The following is a 19859-nucleotide window of genomic DNA, read 5'->3' as shown; positions in this document are numbered from 1 at the left end:
GTGTGAATAATTGATTTCATGTTGAGTATAGTTTGGGCAAAATCTTATGCTTTGTTGTCATGTCTAGTTATCATCATTGTTCTCACTTGTCGAGTAGTTTAGCTAGCATTGTCTTTTCTGAGCTAGAGCTTCATGATGTAACAGTCTCGTGACCTCCTCGCCGTGACCCCAGCCATCTCCCCTGTGTCCCCCAGACGCCCCGCTGGTACCGCTGGCTTCCTCTGAGACTGGCACCCTCTTTAGATTGTTAGGGAAAAGGGGAAACCAAACATGAGGAGCTTCCAAAAATAGAAGTAGATGGGACTGTGATCCATATCTCCTGCTATGCCTCTCTGTGATGAAGACTGCACCTCAAGATATTGCGCTTCATTTTTTTCGGCTGCATCACTGCTGATTTTAACTTGCAGTTAGTGACAGTATCTAAAACCACAAAAACCAGAGAGTTGTAGCAGGCTGGTATGCTGAGGATAGCAAATCATGTTCACACATACATGGAGATGTGTGTTTGTACAAGTCATGTTGTTGATATTTATCTATCAAGTAATCACATCTTGGGCCTACAGGTCACTAATTAAGTGTGAATGGGGTATCAGGTTTTGCTGTGTTGTTTACACTCGGTCACGTGGTGTTTTCAGGCTTGCACGCAGACCACATGGCGTTCCCCCACCATTAGCGTCTTCTCACCCCACTCCATTTGACAGACATGACAGAGTCATTAACACCTTCCCACACGTAGCTTACACCTCTTCCTCCCCTAAAGGTCTTATTTTACTCTTCATAGTCCCTCAGCTATCCCGTCTGCCAGTTATTGATAAAGTCTGCATACTGCCACGCCATTTCCCGCCCACTTACGCTTGTCATGTGAAAGGTTACACATGGCAAACAATCTTTCATTCCAACACATGGTCTGTTGATATGGATTACAAAGTCAACATCAAGATGATCAAATACTTACGGAAGCTTATACGTGCAGTGCCAAGGCAAGTTGTTTAACTCACCAAGGCGCGTTGTTTCGGTCAACAAGGCAACAAGGCGACTTTTACAAACTCACTATAGAGGCTCCTTGTTTAAGACGACAAGGCGTGGAGGCGACTTGTATAAACTCGCGAAGGCGTCTTGTTCATCTTGATCATAGCGCCTTGGCGACTTTTCTACAAGTCGCCTTCCCGTCTTCTCGTTTTAATCAAAGCACCTTGGCGACTTTGTAAAAGTCGCCTTGTCATCTTTTTGGCCGAAACAAGGCGCCTTGGTGAGTTAAACAGCTCGCATTGGCGCTTCACGTATAAGCTTCTGTAGATACTGCTTAAATACATGCATACTATATGCCACATACTTATTATTTAATGTTTTCTACATGTGTGCACGTACAATGTACTTAATATTTTGTATATTTTAGCCTAATTAATGGTACTTGCAAGATAGCTAGCACTTAGTTTAATGGTGAAAAAGGACCATACTGATGGAATGATAAAAATCATCCCTTCTGAAAAGCAAGTTTTCCAACAAGGAATTAATAAACATTGGTGCATCCTACATTGTATATTATGGGAGGCTATACATGTTTTTGACTTTGAGAATACTGGTCAGCTTCAAAAATTCACTAAAATAAAACCACTGCTAAACATATTGAAGTGATGGAAAAGAAATGTATCAGAGAAGAAGTTTGAGGTTTAACATATCAATCAGGTCAAACATACATTGTGTCAGGTGGATCAAACATATAAGGTCAAACATTTTGTGTCAAACATATCAGATTAGATGTATGTCAAACGTACCAGGTCAAACATATCTTGTCAAACAGATGTGAGCAAAGATATGACCTTCTGAATGTTGGCACATCTTTCCTTATTGCGCCATGTGATCATCTCAAAATAGAGCTCCGTCTTGGTTGTGCAACTGTGACATTTCTAGGCCCCTTGTCTGCTTGATACACAAAGAGACTGACGATTGAATTCACGTGATTCACCACAAAGACTTTGACTTCCTTTGTCTGGGAAGATATAACATGGTGTCAATGATGCACCTCTGAAATTAGCCTCAACTCCATGCACGGAATGTGTATAAAGTTTCTGTATTCAGTCATGTGACCAACACTTTTTTTTTTCAATTATTATATAAAGTTTGTTGAGTGACCAAGAGCCCATTAGGAATGAAACAAAAAACAAAAAACACAAACACAAACAAAAGCTAGCATAGGCAGCAATTCACTATGATAGATATCCAAATATCATAATCAGTGGTTTATTGCAACCAACAAGAGTAACTATCTTAGCCCATTGAGGACAGACTGATTTTGGTACAACGCGCATTTCCCATCTATAGATACTTGCCCGAGTATACTCGGGACTCGTCCTCAATGGCTTGAAGTGGTTGGGCAGACACTTAGTCTTATTAAGATACAATGTTAGATGCCTGAGTGACATTTCCAGTTGCTTCGGCATTCATGATATCTGTTCCATTTTTTGCCCAATGACAAAGTTTCATCCTTGTGCTGCTTTTATTCCAATCCTGTCATGTTAGATACTTTTCATTAAAGAGTCTCCTTCAGGAGGGGATGTAGCTGCTTATCGTGGCCCACAGTATGCCATCGCTACCCCCACCCTGCCAGCCATTTTTCCTGCCGTATATTATCTCGGTCTGGAATAGATTCATTTCCGCCAGAATGGGCAAGGGTCGTATTCAGTGAAGTTCATCCTGAATTTAGCAAGTCTGAAATGGGAGCAAGAAACAAACAAACATCAACAGCAACAACAAAACTCCCACAAAATGGCATTGCAGTTTATATTTAGGCATTCAGTCTGGCCTTTGTACTAAGCTGAATCTATTAAACCCATTAGGAAGGCTTGTACTTGTTCTGGCCACAGTAAGAATGTAGCTGAGTATAACTGCAATCTGAGGTCAACTTGTCTGATGCTGATTATGTGCAGACCAGACTTTGAGGCTTCAGGGTATATCATGTCTCCTTTGCCTACTGCATCAAAGGGGGAAAATATTTCCATTCCTATTCCCCACTTCTACCCTGCTCCAAAATAAATTAATGATGAGAATGCCATTAGCCATTTCCAAACAGTTGAACTCTGTGTATGTATAGTAATGTTCATCAAATTGCAAGGGAGCATTCTGTAAACTGAAGGTTCTGGATTTTCCCTTCAGCTTGTCAGTATGCACTCACATCTCTGTGTGTACCAGTATATGAGTAAAGAATGATTTTATTCATGAAGTGATACATTTTCCACCTCGTGAAAAATTGACATTTTTCACAAAATGAAAGATGAGTTGCTTGATGTAACAAGTCAAAAGAGAGTTGAATAGAGCATCTCATCTTTCACTGAAAGAAAAATCTCATTCCGTTTCAAGAATAAAGTCCATTCATTATTTGTTTTATGAACAACTAGGACATGAATACTGTAAAACGAGGAATGTTCGTGTGCATTTTAATTTCACAAATTTTGCGAGAGCCAAGATTCGCAACATTAAAATGCACGCTAAAGTTCTTGTTTACTATACACATTGAGTGTCAGAGGCAACTCGTGAAAATTTCATGTCGTGAAAATATTGTGTTTTACAGTAATCATCCGATCGTGCCCAAAGCTAAGGCTTGAGTACAGAGTGTATTTATGTATAACAACAATCCTCTCGACTTACACAAGATGAATGGCAAACTGTGAGTGTATTGAAAAGCTTGTGGAAATAATATAAATGGTATGTTATGTCATATCATTCTTATGGCATTTGCTGAGCAGGCAATATTATACAGATATGGAATGATTTTTGCACATTGTTGAAATTGCCTCTTCCAAAGGATTGTGACTCCATGAAACATTCGGAGAAGCTTTCTCCAAGGATCATGGCACGGAGTTAAAATCCAAGGGGCAATAATTTTAACAATATCTAGCATAAAAGCAGTCTACATGACTCTGTTTTTGTTGCAACTGATTGACAAATTGCCCTACATCGAAGTAAATGAATTTGAATGACTGTGTTTTATGTCCCAAATAGTATTGCAATTATATTAAATTACATTGGACAAGGGTCTCCTCTCATGCTGTGGAAGCAAAGCATTTATATTACATGTGCACACAGGTCTGCACATTTAACTTGTACTGCATACTTTAATATAAAAAAAAGAGGGCATTTTGTGCTATGGGGCAATATGATGCTATGGGGCAGTTTAGGTACTATGAGACTGCAGGCAGTAGTTGCATTTATGCCCCTGATTTCAGCCAATCAGAATCAAGGATTCATCAAATGAGATATCTGACACTTGTGAATGTCATGTGATTGGTACTGTGTAGTGAATGCTACATGTGTATGTGATGAGCTGTCATCCAATTTGGTGGCAAGAATCTTTTGAGGTGTATTAGGAGATAATGAATGTTGGTATTCTTTTGAAATTTCCCTGAATGGCTGCAGGACAGAGAACATGAGCTAACCCTGCAGCGACATGTTGAGGAGCACCAACGGATCCTGAAGGAGAAAGAGGGAGAGATGATGATGGCCATTGAGGAGAGAGAGCTGCAGAAGATGGCCGCGGTCAGCGCCCAGGACAACCAGAAGGATGAGCTCCAGAGGGTCATCGACGCCATGAAATCGGTCAGTTCATTCACTTCTTGACCATTAATATCCCGCATCCACTCTCAAGCCATTGATACTGCGGCTTGCTATTAACAAAGTTTATATTTACTACCATTTGCTGGAGCACCGTGTTCATGTAATTGGATCATAGTCTCATGATTCACACACAATGACTTCAATGTCTTATCGATTATGCAGTTTACTTCGTGTACTGATATATTTCTTGTTTGTTTGCTGGTACATCTCTCTCTCTTTTTGTCTCTCTGAAGTATATATCATCATATAGTATCAAAATGATGATGTCACAGTCTTTTATTATAGCTTTGGTTGGAACCAGGTGCGTGCATAAACTTTCAGGCCAGGTGAGATTGTTTAGAACCAGTTTCCATGGCGATAAATGGCAGCTATGATATGACACTTTAGTACTCTATACTCAGCTCTCAGTAATCAGCCAGTAGCCCAGTGAGATGTGACAGAGAAGATGCGCTCCCTCTGACCTTTTTGTTGTCTCTGGCTCCTCCTTCGCAGGAGAAACTGGAGCAGGATGCAGCCTTCCAGCGGCTGCAGGAGCGCTACCAGACGGACACCAAGGGGCTGAGGGATAAGGTGGAGGAGATCGCTGCTAGGAGCAAGGCAGCCGTGGCCAAGCTGAGGGCACAGCAGAATGAGAGCACCCAGGAGCTTGCTAGGAGACAGGAGGAGGAGACCACTACTAGGATCCAGGAACTAAGTCAGGTACTGGGAGAACTACCTTGTCTTCTCCTCAATCCTCTTTGAAACACTATAAAACTAGTCGTAGTAGTAGTAGTAGTAGTAGTAGTAGTAGTAGTAGGAAGTAGTAGAAGTAGTAAAAACAGTAGAAGTGTGGCAGTAGAAGTAGATTAGTAGTAGCAGTGACAAGATCTGAGCCAGGCACCAGGAGAACTACCTTGTCTTTTCCTCAATCTCTTTGAAACACTATAAAAGTACATTGTAGTAGTAGTAGTAGTAGTAGTAGTAGTAGTAGTAGTAGTAGTAGTAGTAGTAGTAGTAGTAGTAGAAGAAATAGAAGTGACACTGGTAAAAGTTCATGTATAAGTAGTCATAGAGGTAGAGGTTGTAGTAGTAGTAGTACGTTAAATAGTGAAATTGGATACAGTAGTAGTAGTAATAGTAGACAATATAGCAAACCTAGTGCAAGGAAAGTGAACATGCAACACATTTGTGACAAACCTGTCATTTCGATATGTTGCCAGTTATGTGAAACCGTGATCAAACATTGTCAAGACATTGTACTATGGACCTATTAGGAGAACCATGCATTATGGCAGAGGCATACCAGTCGCCGTAGCGACATTTCTAGTTACCTCCACCAAGGGAGGAGGTTATGTTTTCATTACCATTTGTTTGTCCGTGTGCAAAATAACTCATAAAGTTTAGAACGGATTTAGATGAAACTTGCAGGAAAGATTGAGAATGACACACGGAACAAATGATTAAATTTTGGTAGTGATTCGGAAACTTTTATGGATTTTATGAAGAATTTTCGATATTTTGACAGGTAGGGTCAATGAACTTGAGAGTTCAAGCTGCGCATTTTTGAGGTTTTCATACGCGTACAAGTGTGCATACTCTAGTTTCTGCTAGGGCAAGGCGCGCCACGCAGTAGAGGGTTTATGACGTAACAAAGGCTTCTACATGTATATTGGGAAATTGGATGATTTTTCAGCATGCATATATATGGGAGCAAGATCATTGGTGGAAAGTAGCTGCTTGGCGGAGGTCTGCGCTTACAGAGTGCTTTTCTAGTTATATTAAACTTTTTGGAAAATCTGTTGATGACTTGTGTAAAATATTAAACATGTATTCATCACATTTTTGTTAAAAGGCATTAAGTGTATTAATTGCTCCATATTTAATTCTACCACAGGAACACCGAAATTATGTGGATGAATTGAGACAGCAACATGAAGAGGCTCTTGAGTCTGCCAACGTGGAGGCAGAAAAGCTTTATAAACAGCAGGTGATATATTATTATTATTATTATTATTATTATTATTATTATTATTATTATTATTATTGTTATCATTATTATTATTGTTGTTGTTGGTGGTGTTGTTGTTGTTATTATTATTATTATTATTGTTATTTTCTATTTGGCATTTCAGACATGTGTACATGGGTGAACACAAAACACATTTGATTCAGCATAACATAGATAAGATAAATTTTAACACAGAGACAACGCACAAATGAAACAAACAAACAAACAAACAAACAGACAAACAAACAAACAAACAAACCTAGATTGTCACGTAGAAAACAGGGCTGCCAAGGGCAAGAAAAGCCTGCATGTAAACGCAGGCTTCAGGTTTTGGCCCTCACTCCCCACATTACAGAATATTTTCATGTCAAAGTTTTTCATATCACCTCACGAAGGTGCGATATATACCATGTTGAGGGCCATGTTGACCTTCTAGAGTTTGGAAACTAAAAGGAAAATTTCTTATCACAAGATTTTTACCCAATCTACCCCCTTCCCTTTAGTGAGTGAACATGAATGCTCGTGTAAAAGGAAATCTGAAATACAGGTCCTGGATTATTTGTCATTATTGATGAGAGCACGAAATTGAGATGCCATAATTGGGTCCTTGATTATGTCAAGGTTTTCATATCACCTCAAACAAGTGTGATATTTACCAGGTCGTGGGCCATGTGGCCTTTTGAGTTCAAAACTAAAATGAGGAAAGTTTCTTATTACTGGACTTGCTTTTTTTTTCCCCAACAGTTTGTGAGCAATGAACATTCATGTAAAAGGAAATGTGAAATGCAGGGTGATTGATCAGTTGTGGTGAGAAAAGGAAATTGAAATGCCATAATTGAGAGTTATTTCTGTTACGTTTTTTTTATTCTGGCTCATGTTCATGGGAGGGTGATGGGCTCAGTATGTGCAACCTTGTTTCAATTCCGTCACACTTCCCTATTTGGATTCAGGCAGCGATAATTAAGGACGATAAAGTGTGGTTACGATATGACATGACTAGATGTGGGCACACACTTTTGGCCTCTCATTTGGGTTTTTCATCTGATATTTTGTCGCAAATTATGTCATGAGCTGATGTTATTTCTAGTGTTTCCTTCTTGGCTAATTCGGCCAATCTATTTCTGCACAGTACAGTCCTGAACACTAAAAACATCTCCTAATTAACAGTGCACTTATGACTATGTTATAACGTACCAGCCTATAACAAAATTTTATGACTATTAAAAAAGTGAAGAAATTAGACTCTGGAGTTATTGTCTGTATATATCTTTTAATGTATTTTATTTGTTTAGCTATAATGAAATTTCAATATAAAGAAAAAAAAAACTGCTGGACTCGACTTCATTATAATGGCCTGTAGGCCTCTCACTCAACATGCAAGTAATGTTTGTCTGCTTTTCTGTTTGTGTGTTTATTTGTCTGTAATTGTTTGAGCAGCTGAACGACTTGAAGCAGAATCATGACAAGGTAGTGCAGGAAAAGGTGGACCAACTCCAGAGTCTTGTGGCCAAAGCTCAAGCCATGAAGCAAAAAATTCAGGTAAATTTATAGCACTTCATATTCCTACATGTATGTATGTAACAGATTAATTCACATCAAATATTTTCCCTTTAAAAAAAAAAAAAAATTGAGCCAACAGTACATGCTTGCCCTTTTCAGTGTCATGATAAGTTCAAATTTCCCCTCTTGAATGTTGTTTTTTTTTATAAAGAAATCAACAAATACAGTGATGCTACAAAGTACCAAGGCAATCACAAACTGCTGTAGTTGTTAGGCATGATATAACTGTGGGTAAAAGTCATTGATTCTGAAAGAGTACTTCGGCAATTGAGGATATCTTCATTTGGTGATTTGTATCATTGCACTACAAGGGATTTTGTGTACATTATTTAAAAAGTCAAGCAAGCATTATCCTATGAAAGATGCATCATCGTAAGTGATATATTTTCTCTCTGTTTTCCTGTTTCACTTGAACATCTAGTACAGTGTGCTGCCAATATGATAATTGTGCAGCTGAAATGTTTCATCTCTTACTACCTTCAAAAGATGAAGCATTTTTTCATCCATACTTTGTTGAAAACGTCAGCATGATGAAAGGCATACATTTCAAATCTTGGCATTTTCATTGGAATTAGGTGCCACAGTGTCACAATTAATAGGGGTTTTCATGTGTGCATCTAAAATTGCATTTCAGCTAAAGTACATATATTGATTAGTAAGATTTTTTTGAATGAGATTTGCAATTCACCTCAAAGTCAATGTAAAATTTCTCACCACAGGATCTGCAGGCCCAAAAGCAGGAAATGGAAGCAAAGATTGAAGACCTAGACTCCAGATTGTCCAAGGAGATGGAAAACCATGCAGCAGCCATTGATCAGAAAAACACAGAAGTGCAAAAGCTGGCAGAGGACTTTGACACTGCCAAGCAAAAGAACCAGGACCTCGAGGAGAAACTTCTCCACAAGGGCCAAGAGATGGACAGCAAAGTTGCAGAACAGAACAAACGTATTGAGGAGGAGAGACAGCTGAAGGAGGCTAAGGAGACAGAAATCACAGCGCTCAAGCAGGAGATTGAGGAGGCCAAGCAGAGAACTGAAGCATTGTCCAGGGAAATGGAAGCAAAGGTTGTTGAACATGAAAACAAAGTCAGTGAGTACGAACAAAAGCTGAAATTCCAGGAGGAGAACCATGAGCGCGAGTTGAGTAGGAGGCTGGAGGCCCTGGAGGTACAGAAGAACAGTTCTGTCAATGAGGTTTCTGCAGAGCTCGGCAAGAAGCTCCAGGAGGCCAACGAATCGCTTGGAGTCAAGGAGAAGGCTGTCCAGGATCTTCAGCTCAGGGAGAGGGAGCTACAGACTGCCATGGACTCCCTGAAGAACAAGCTAGAGGGAGATCTGAACTCGGCCAATGAGATGATCCAGCAGGAGCGCCAGAGGCACGAGGAGCTTGTTGGACAGCTGAGACAGAACATCCAGGAGCTCACTGACAGCAACAAGAAATGCACTGAGGACATCAAGGAGCTGGAGCGTCTTGGAGCAGAGAAGGACACTGCCATCGAGAAGCTCAAGGAAAATGTGGCCGAGTTGACCAGGAATGCTGCCGAGCTGCAGAAAGAGATTACGGACAATGTGGCCAAGGTACAGGACCAAGTGTCCAAGGGTGAATCCGCAGTGTCTTCTCTACAAGCAGAGCTCACCCAGTCCAGAACGCTGCTGGAGAATCAGCAGAAGGAGTTTGAGGAGATGAGGCACTCTGGAGAACTTCACCTGCAGCAGAAGATGGAAGAATTAACAACTGCCAATAATGCCATAGATGCCGTCACCAAAGAACTTGAAGAATCAAGAAAATCTCATTCAGATGTCGAAGTGCAATTGACGAAGATGTCAGAATCACACATGAATCTGGAAAATAAGTTAAGAACACTTGAAGAATCTTTTGCCTCTAGGGAACGTGAACACGAGGAAGCACTTGCCAGGCAGAGTACTGATTTTGAGGAGAGATTGCGTGTGGAAAGAGAGAACCACGAGAAGGATGTTGCTAGGAGAGTAGAGGCCTGGGAAGCCCAGACTCAAAGTTCAGTGGGTGAGGTAGCACAGGAGCTGGGTAAGAAGCTCCAAGAAGCCAATGACACCATCAGTCACCTTGAGCAAGACATCACCAGTTTGAGAGACAAGGAACATTCACTGTCCACCTCATTACAAGAACTGCAAGACAAGAATTCAACCTTAACTTCAGATATGGAAAGGAAAGACACTGAACTGACATCCAAACTGGAGGAGCTGAAACAATCACATGAAAATTCCTTGTCTCTTCTAGAGAGCAAGGAGAAGGATATCAGTCACAACTTAGCAACAATCAAAGAACTGGAAGCAGAAATCCAAGGACTGAAATTGAGAGAAAATGAATTACTTGCCTTAATTGAGAATGCAAAGAGCGAAACGCAGAATGAGATGGAAACGGTATCGAAGGAAGTGGAGAGTTTACAAAAGCAGGTCTCTGAGAAAGATGCAATGCTCCTCGAGAAGACGCAGTGTCTGGAGATGGAAGTGAGTGCTAAGAATAAGGAGATTCTCTCTCTCCATGATGAACTGAAAACCATGCAAGAAGTGGTGGAATCCTTCCAGCAGAAGACTGAAGAGTTGGACAGACAGAGGGAGGAGAGTACCACTGAGGTTGAGACTCTGCGGTCCTCAATATCGGAAAAGGATGAAGAGATTGGGAAGCTCAAGGGTGACCTCCAGGAGAGGGTGAAGATCGAGGAACAGGTCGCTAATCAGGTTAGGAATCTGAACACACAAAATGAAAAGCAGAATGTCCTCCTTGAGTCACTACAAAAAGAACTCACAGAGGCTGTGGCACAAAAGGACTCTGAACTGAAGACTCTGACGGAAGAATTCGCTGAAAAAGAGAAATCTCTGAAGGAGACACACAAGACACAAGTGCTGGAGTTCCAGGGAAAAGTCAAACAAAAACTTTCAGGCATGAGGAAAGACATGGAAGAAGGGTATAAGGCAAAAGATGATGAAATCGGAGACCTTAAAGCACAGATTGAAGAAGCAAAGGCAAATCATAGCAGAGAGGCTGAGGATTTCAGGAATAGGATTGAACAGCAAGAGAGTGACTTTGAGCAGCGATTAGGTGAGAAAGACACAGAGGCCAAGAGGAAGAGTGACGAACTAGAACAACTCATGGAAACGCAGCAAGCAAAGCATCGAGAAGAGATTGAAGCCTTAAAAAGTGACTTTGAGAGCAAACTCGAGGAGAAAGAAACATCATTCCAGGATCAGCTTTCTGGTCTCCTCAAGGAGAAGGATGTCGGCATCGAGGAAGTGACATCAAGGCTGCAATCAACACACCAAGAACAGCTGGATAGACTGAAGGAGGATTTAGGGGTGAAGGAGAAGGAAGTGGACAACTTGAGAGCGGAGATGGAGCAGAAACAGAAGGAACTGCAGGAACAGTCGGCTCAAAGGCTCAAAGAACTCAAGGAACAAGCCAAAGCAAAAATTGCCAAAGTCACAGCAACTCTGAAAGAAGAAGTGGAAAAGTTAAGAAAAGAGTTGGAGTCGCTGCAAGAGCGATCCTCAGGTGAACTAAGTTCCATGAAGCAGCAGTGGACAGAAGAAGTGGACCGTATCAGAAGTGAGAAGATGGAGCAAGAAGAGAAATTGCAAGACTCGGAGAAACTGATTGCAGAACTCCAGGCAAATGTCTCCAAATTGGAAGAACATTCAAAGTCAGAGGTAGAAAGAATGCAGGCAGCTCATGAATCTCAGCTGGAAACACTCAAAACAGAGAATGAGAAGAGAACCAAGGACCTGGAAGAAAACTTCACCAAGCAAATCACAAATCTGACAGAAAATGAGAAGAGTAACACTGGCATAATTGAGAATCTGGAGAAGCGGCATTCTGCCGAAATAGCGAGCAAGGAGAAGGAGCATAAGCAACACTTGGAGGAACTTGAGCAGCAACATTTTGAAATGATTGAATCTATGCAGAAACAGTTTGACGAAACTCTACAGTCAGCAAAGCAGGAAAGTGCAACTCTGCAGGAAGAAATGGCCGCACTGGCAGAATACAAGTCAAAAGCAAACGAGCTGGTGGACAGCAACCTTGACCTCCAGGTCAAGCTGAAGGCCTCTGAAGAGCAGATCAAACTCATGGAGAAGGAGATCCAAGACTTGACAACTTCCTCCAAGAAGAGGGTCAATGACGTGGAGGAGGAGAAGCGGGAGGTGGAGCGGATCCTGAAGCTGAGGGAGGATGCGGTGGCTCAGGGAGATGCCAGGATCCAGGAACTCGAGTCAGAGATGGAGGCCCTGCGGGACAGTGCCGCTTCGGACAATAAGACCAGGCTGGCCGAGTTGAAGAAGAAGGCGGAGGCCAAGCTGGTGCAGATCAAGAACCAGTTCTCCCAGGATCTTGCCAACAAGCAGCAGGAGATGAACGAGACCATCGCTCAGAAGGAGGCAGACATGAACGAGACCTTCAAGAAACAAGAAGGGGAGCTGAGGGAGGCGGCCACTAAAGTGGAGAGCCTTGAGAGACAACTAGCAGCCCAGGAGATGACTCATGAAGAGGCTATTTCAAGTCTGACAGAGGAACTAACTGAACTCAGGGCATCGATAGTAAAGGAGAAAGCTTCAGCAGAAATGAAGGTAAGATACACCACACTTTCTTTGCCTTCGACCAAATTCCTTTTTGGTTATTCCTGAGGAAAGGATGTTGATATTTTACATTTTCATTCCTTAGTTCATGACTCTCTGCATTGGTCAAGTGTCTTTCCTAGGAAACATATTGATATTTAATATAGGAATTTAAAAAAAGTAATGCATGTGTACAATCTGAGTCAAACTGAAACATTTGTGGATGAGCCTGTACATTATCGTAGGGATGGTGTCAGTAATTTCATTACAACAAAGTGAGAATTCAGGTCCCAGAATTATTCTCATTAAATAAAGTCTGTGGTGCAAAGTTTCCATGAGTTGTAACAAAATGTTGATATAGCAAAGAAAACTACCGGTCCCGAGGACTTTGATTTAATGGGAGTTGCCCATACTCTTTCAAAGTGAGCCCATCTCTTACCCATGACATGATGGTATCTGTGCAACAGGTGGTGGAGGAGAGAGACAGGGTGCAGAAGGAGGTGACCCAACAGGTGGAGTCCCAGATCACGGCAGTGCGGGAGTCCCTCCAGGGGGCTGAGGTCCAACACAAGGAGGAGTTGGAGAAGAGGAGCGGCGAGGTGGAGGAGATGAAGAAGGAGCTGGAGAGCGAGAGGAGAAAGCTGGAAGAACTCAGGTGAGAGCTAGTCTCTATTCAAGGCTGAGAGGTAGTATTAGGGGCTCTGTCATCTCCACGATTCCCCACAGCTTCATTTCATTTCATTTATATTTTTTCCGTATCTAAATAATGCAAAATTACCACAAAATAACAACAGTCACTTGTACAAGCTAGTGTAATAGCATATTGAGATAGTTCAATGAAGCAAATACACATATCGTCGCTGGGGCGACAAGATCTCGTATCTACAAAATGTCAAAAAGCACTGTAGCAAATGGGATAGCCTTTCCTTTGACATGCCGTGGTGGCTTCATTTTTGGAGTAAGACAGTTAGGATTTGGACTGGACATTACTTACTAGTAATCCATTATTTGACCATTAATCCAAAAAGTCATTTTCACCAAAATTGCAGATACAAGGTCTTGTCATCCCAGCGACGATATGTACATTTATAAATATCAAACAATTGTACAATGTATCGTTAGCTGATAACCAGAAGGGTGCCTTTGCGTTCTAAAATTTGAGCGAAAATAAAAACGAAACAATCAATTCTCATGTAATAAAAAATTTACTCAGTCAAATGTGGATAGATTTGTAAGCATTGTTCCAAATATAGGGTAAAATAGTGCCCTTATGGTTTTGATTTTTGACCTTGGACTGAAAATGAAAATACTTTAAAACTGGCACCATAATGTAAAGGAGATCAAGCTCTGCAATAAAGCAGGCGGTATGAAAAAAGATACATAATACAAACCTGCACATACATACCTGGTGGCACCAGTTACTGGAAAGTTCTAAGCTCTGTACACTGGAACCAACCTCATAAATTAACTAGAAAAGCACTCTGAGAGCGCAGACCTCCGCCAAGCATGCAAATCATTTTCACCACTGATCTTGTTCTTCCATAGAGATATTTCCACCCATGCTGTGCTGAAAGTCGCCGATTTCCCAATATAGAAGCCTTTGTTACGTCATAAACCCTCTGCTGCACAGCGCGCCTCACCCCAGCAGAAACTAGAGCACGCACTTTAGTGCGTGCATGCAAACCTCAAATACGCGCAGCCTGAACTCCCAAGTTCACTGACCCTCCCTGCCAAAATACCAAAAATCCTTCATAAATTCCCCCAAAATTCTCGGATCACTACCAAAAGTTAATCCTTTGTTACTCGTGTCATTCTCAACCTTTCCTGCAAGTTTCATCCAAATCCGTTGCCTACTTTTTTAGTTATTTTGCGCACAGACAAACAAACGAACGAAGGAACAAACAAACGGTAACGAAAACATAACCTCCTCCCTTATCAGAGGTAATTAGCCTCTGTGCCACAGCAGACACACAGTAAGGTGTCAAGTTGGTGATCAGTACCTGCCGTTGTGAGCACGGAGGACTGCAAAGTTTTCGATCGAGAAAACTATCAAGTTCCTTTGATATTATATAACAAGATGTGCAGTGTTTAGCTTTTCGTTGTGATGATGAATACTTTGGCTGCCATTGGTCACAACCCTGCTGTAGTAATAATAAGTTGGACTTTTCCAGTGTGTGCAGAGTGTGCTTGTGCATTATCAAGCAATGTCAGATTTGAGAATAGTTGTCAGTTTTTTTCGCACTGAGATGAATGTTGGAGACTACTTAGTGTGAATTTTGTTGTCTCTGTAGACCTCAGCTACAAGATTATTGTAAATCTTTTTGCTATTTCTGCTGTGAAATATTGTATTTCATTTGGGTAACTGCATTTGGCAGCTTTTAGATTAAATGAGGAAAACATGTAAGAGGAAGATCCAATTATCTGTTTGGCTCCCAAAGTATGTTTCTTTTGGGACACTGTAAATGTGCGACGAAAAAATCACATGACTCAACGCCCTTGAGAAATTACAATTACTGATAAGATTTTTCAGCTCTGTCTGATAACAAGTATCATGTAGTTTGTAGGGAGGTCTCACTTTATGACATTAAAGGGGAATTTACTCCATATGTATGTGCATTCAGTGAATGCAGAAATGTCAATAGTAGAACATTTTTGTATCAATGAAGTGTGCTGAAATGCGGACCAGCTGCTGAAAATTTATCAAATGTTAAAGCTTTGGTTAAATTGATATGCAGTCAACTCTGCATGGTGTCGCAATATATGAAATAGGATAGAAAGAGAACTACACAAAATTTGATTTTTCTGTCAAAAGTTAATAATCTATTGAGCTGTTACTGAGATGCAATGTGTGTTAAAGGTACTAGCCCACATTTGTAAACCTGCAGCAATTGGTCTCATAGTTAGCATGGAGTTTGGGTATGATTGCAGTAACACCTGTGCAAAATTTCGCTCCAATTAGTCCATTACTTTCATAAAAATAAATGAAAATGCACCGTATGCATGCGTGTAACGCTCGCTAGCTCCGGTCCACGTACGTACTACTTGCATGCGATACATGTGTAAGTTACGGTACATGTACGTACTAGTAGCTAGCCCCGGAGACCGCGCCCCTGGCGGCTACCTCGCAGCTGAGCAGGAGCAAAAATCACTGCCACATTCACGGCGACTTCACAAATAAAGCACGGCTGAATTTCTATCATAAACACGTGACAATTAATACATTACCTTTTCGACTTGGTTTTTCTCACCCATTTATCTAGAAACTGCAAAATTTTCTACATTTTTTTAGGAGTAATAAGCGGCCTGCCCTAGTGCAAGAGTGGAGAGACTTGCTGCTATATCCATTAGTACGCATTACGCATGCTCTCAATGCACTGCACTGCATGCATGCTGTGCGCCTGTGCAAGTGTTTGTGAGTTTCAGTGAGCATCGGTGAGCTGAAGATATTCGCGTTATAAGACAACATTTTCTGCATCATAAGCAATGAAAAGCATCAAACAGTCGCCGAAATTAATCATTTAGGTTTAATCGACCCATGTAAGTATTCCTAGTAGTTTTTGTTGAAAAATTAAGGAAATATAGCGCCGAAACGGCACCCGTTTTGTACAACTCCTCGATCTGAATGCAAAAACGGCACAGCCCCAACGCTGCACGTTGGGGCTGGTCGCAGTTAGTACGTAGCTAGCCCGCGCTCGTAATTCGATTTTGGGTCGGGTTGACCCGGTTTGAAAATTGATTTTAAAACGATGATTTTCTCTCTTTTATCGAATGGTATAGACAAAGAGCAACAGGTGAGGTATGTTTCTGTTATAACTTGTACTTGAAGTCATATTGGACCTGTTTTATGCAGTTTTGATTTTCGTGGGTTTGCAAATGTGGGCTAGTACCTTTAAGGGTTATACTATTCTCTTGTCCACTAAGTGAGGTAAGTTACATGCTCCTTCATTATGCTAGAGAAATTAGAATATGTGTAGAATTCTCATCATATCTACTGTATATTGTTGTACTGTTGTGACATCACAAACTGTTGCAGCCTTCCCATTCAGCAAAGACAGCAAAAAACAAACAAACAAACAAACAAACAGAAACAGAACATTAAACCAAAATGTTGAAAATTTGTATCTTTTCAGCAGATTGTCCAATTACCCTTAAACTTTACTGTGGTGTTCTAACTTATACTTTTGTATTTCTGCATTCATTTAATTCACATGTATATGTTGAGGGTAAATGCCCTTATAATAATTGGCAGCTTTAAATTTTGCAGAAATCTAGTATTGAAGGAAGACTAGGAAAGTTAAAAGAGATTAAACCCTTAAAATCAGCTCAAATCAGAACGAAATTTACAAGTATTTGCCAATGCGAAAGAGAAACTTGAACCTTGATGCTTTTAAAATGTGTTGCCAATTTTAAGATTCAGTTTTAAATGTAGCAAAGAGGGATTTTGAAAACTCAGCACCTGAATGAAACAAGAAAATATTAACAGTTGAGGCACTTTACCTCATGAGAAACACTAACTATAAATAGCTAGAAATGAAACACTGTACACACTATACTTTGTGTGGTTTTTATTTTCACAAATTTAACAACGCACAAAAATATTAATAATGATCCCGACATGAATGCCATGTGCATGCGTTCACTTCTCCATTCACCACTGTACTCCACAATTCCGAATGTAACCACTCGTGAAAATGTCAGGAAGTCCCAATTTGCAAAAAAAAACACATACTCGCCAAATGCATATATGGCGCATACAGTAAAATATTGCAGTATCAAACTACAGAAATGTGATTTGTGGGACTCAATCGGTTACAACTAATGGCGTCCAAATCTTCTTCCTGGCAGAGAGGACCACAAGGCCGAGATGGAGACGTTGACGATGGAGCAGGAGAAGAGGTTGGCTGTCATCCAGCGGGAGTGTGAGGAGAAGATGAAGGTGAAGGATGAGGAGCTCAACTCTAATCTCAAGAAGATCCTACGTGAGATGAACAACAAGATGATGGAGAAAGAGAGAGAGATGGAGGACAACATGAAGGCTGTGGTCGGTAAGGAGAATTCGGGCTCATCTCACCATCAATTTCCTGCTTTTAGACTCATGTTCACAGATATATTTGAAATTAAAGTGGTGCTTGAGATGCAAATTTTGATAATTATGACCAGGAAATTACAAAAGCTAGTAATTGGATATCAGTCTGGCAGTTACAAGTGTAGATGAATGATGATAGATGCAGTAATAATAATAATAATAATAATAATAATAATATTATTAATAATGATAATAATAATAATAATAATAATAATAATAATAATAATAATAATAATAATAATAATAATAATAATAATGATAATAATATTATTATTATTATTCTAATCATAATCATAATCATAATAGTAATAATAATAATTATGATATTAATAATAGTGATAATAATAATGATAATAACAATAACAATAACAATAACAACAACATCAACTACAGCATTTGTAATGTGCCATCGATCTAGTGGCCCATCCTGAGGCGCAGAGGGACATATAACATACGTAAGTAACATTGTATAGTTGCAGTAGAGTTTGACCTCAAGGAAACAAATAGATTCCTGCCAAAATATCTTATGTAATGAGGCTGCATATTGAACCACAATGTGTCTGATTAGTGATTGGTTATGAATTACTTACACTTTGAATATTGACCGATTCGGGTTCGTTGAGGGCAGCAGACATTTTACGGCACAGGGCGCAGCCATGGTGTGTATCAGCCGACCCCCCCTGCTCTCCCCCCACCCCCGGGCAACATGTTTATCACGCACTTGTAACAAAGGTTCGCGCACTAGCAAGCATTCGCGCACTCAGTACGAGACGCCCATTGGCTAAAGCAGTTTTTCATTCTGCGCGCGTGCTAATGTAGGGAGAGGGGTGGGGGAGTGTGGAGGGGGGGTCGGATGATACACCCAGTATGGCTGCGCGCATGCCAAAAATACACATAGCGCGTCACAGAATCGGTCAATATATTTAGATCAAGCAAAACGCCTGATTTGTAGCATCCCTCTTCCTCAGGTCAAACTTCCCAAGCTCCTCCTTCACCTGTCTCTTCATCATTTTCTTTGTTCATCCTCCCTTTCGTGGCTCATTCACTTTAAAGGTGCATGGTCCCCGTGTTTTAGTCAAATGCGTACGCGGGCGCACGGCGCAAGTTTCCTATAGAGACCTACGCTATCGACTTCTTTTGGCGCTTACGCTTTGGCCCACTTTCCCGAGTCCGAAGAAGTCCGATTCACTGTAGTCAGTGGTCCGATCACAGTTCGGCTCATGATTCGGCTGAGGGGGATGACAGCTTTAGCAAACTTCTTTTGTGATGTCATAATAACAAGCACATATGCACGCACCCTGGCATTACTACAGACTGCGCGATGCGCAGAGAAGACAACAAAGGCAACGTTACTTAGCAACACCTACGCACTTTACTCTTGATGACAGCTCTACTTCGGTAATCTTCGGCAGTATCATCAACAGCGCCATCTACACTACCGGGACTATGCCCCTTTAACCCGTTGAAGACGAGTCCCGAGAATACCCGAGCAGGTGTCTATGGGAAATGCTAGATGTATAACAAAATCAGTTGGACCTCAATGGGTTAAATTCCAGCACTTTCCTCAGAACATGATCAGCATCCCCTCCTCAACACCTGCCGATACCTCCCAACTCTATCCTCTTGACATTGACACGTGGAAGTGGTTCTTTTCTGTAGAACAGTTGATGGAATGTTGATGCCGATGTGTCCAAGCTGTTAAAGGACAAGTTCACCTCCATAGACATGTGGGTTGAGTGAATGCAGCAATATTAGTAGAACACATCAGTGAAAGTTTGAGCAAAGTCGCACAATCCGTTAAAAAGTTATGATTTTTTTGAAGTTTCTGCTCAGTCACGGCTGGATGAAAAGACTACTATAGCTTGTGATGTCACATGAGTACAATGATATAAAGAAAGACAAAGAAAATTCAACATATTTCCATTTTTCTCGCATAACAAAAGACCACTCGACTTCTCTCTTTCAGAAGGCAGGGGGAATAATATTACCCTTAATATACGTCAGTAGCAAGTCGAAGAAATATGCGCTT

The 19859-nt window shown here is 40.9% G+C and overlaps 1 protein-coding gene across 1 annotated transcript in view; it reads left to right on the top strand.

The window, feature by feature from the left end:
• LOC139740856 (uncharacterized) overlaps nucleotides 1–19859 on the top strand; it is an 80817-nt gene that overhangs the window by 44338 nt on the left and 16620 nt on the right. Inside the window, exons 13-19 of the mRNA XM_071651440.1 lie at nucleotides 4414–4593; nucleotides 5104–5310; nucleotides 6485–6577; nucleotides 8036–8137; nucleotides 8878–12756; nucleotides 13212–13399; nucleotides 17590–17789. Of these exons, the coding sequence (XP_071507541.1) occupies nucleotides 4414–4593; nucleotides 5104–5310; nucleotides 6485–6577; nucleotides 8036–8137; nucleotides 8878–12756; nucleotides 13212–13399; nucleotides 17590–17789 (4849 nt within the window). The remainder of the gene's footprint in view (nucleotides 1–4413; nucleotides 4594–5103; nucleotides 5311–6484; nucleotides 6578–8035; nucleotides 8138–8877; nucleotides 12757–13211; nucleotides 13400–17589; nucleotides 17790–19859) is intronic.

This window comes from Diadema antillarum, unplaced genomic scaffold, assembly GCF_040938485.1.
Source record: "Diadema antillarum isolate AM-2024a unplaced genomic scaffold, OU_Dant_1.0 scf00000030, whole genome shotgun sequence".
In the NCBI taxonomy this organism is placed as follows: domain Eukaryota; kingdom Metazoa; phylum Echinodermata; class Echinoidea; order Diadematoida; family Diadematidae; genus Diadema; species Diadema antillarum.
This window is presented reverse-complemented; position numbering and strand designations above follow the sequence as displayed.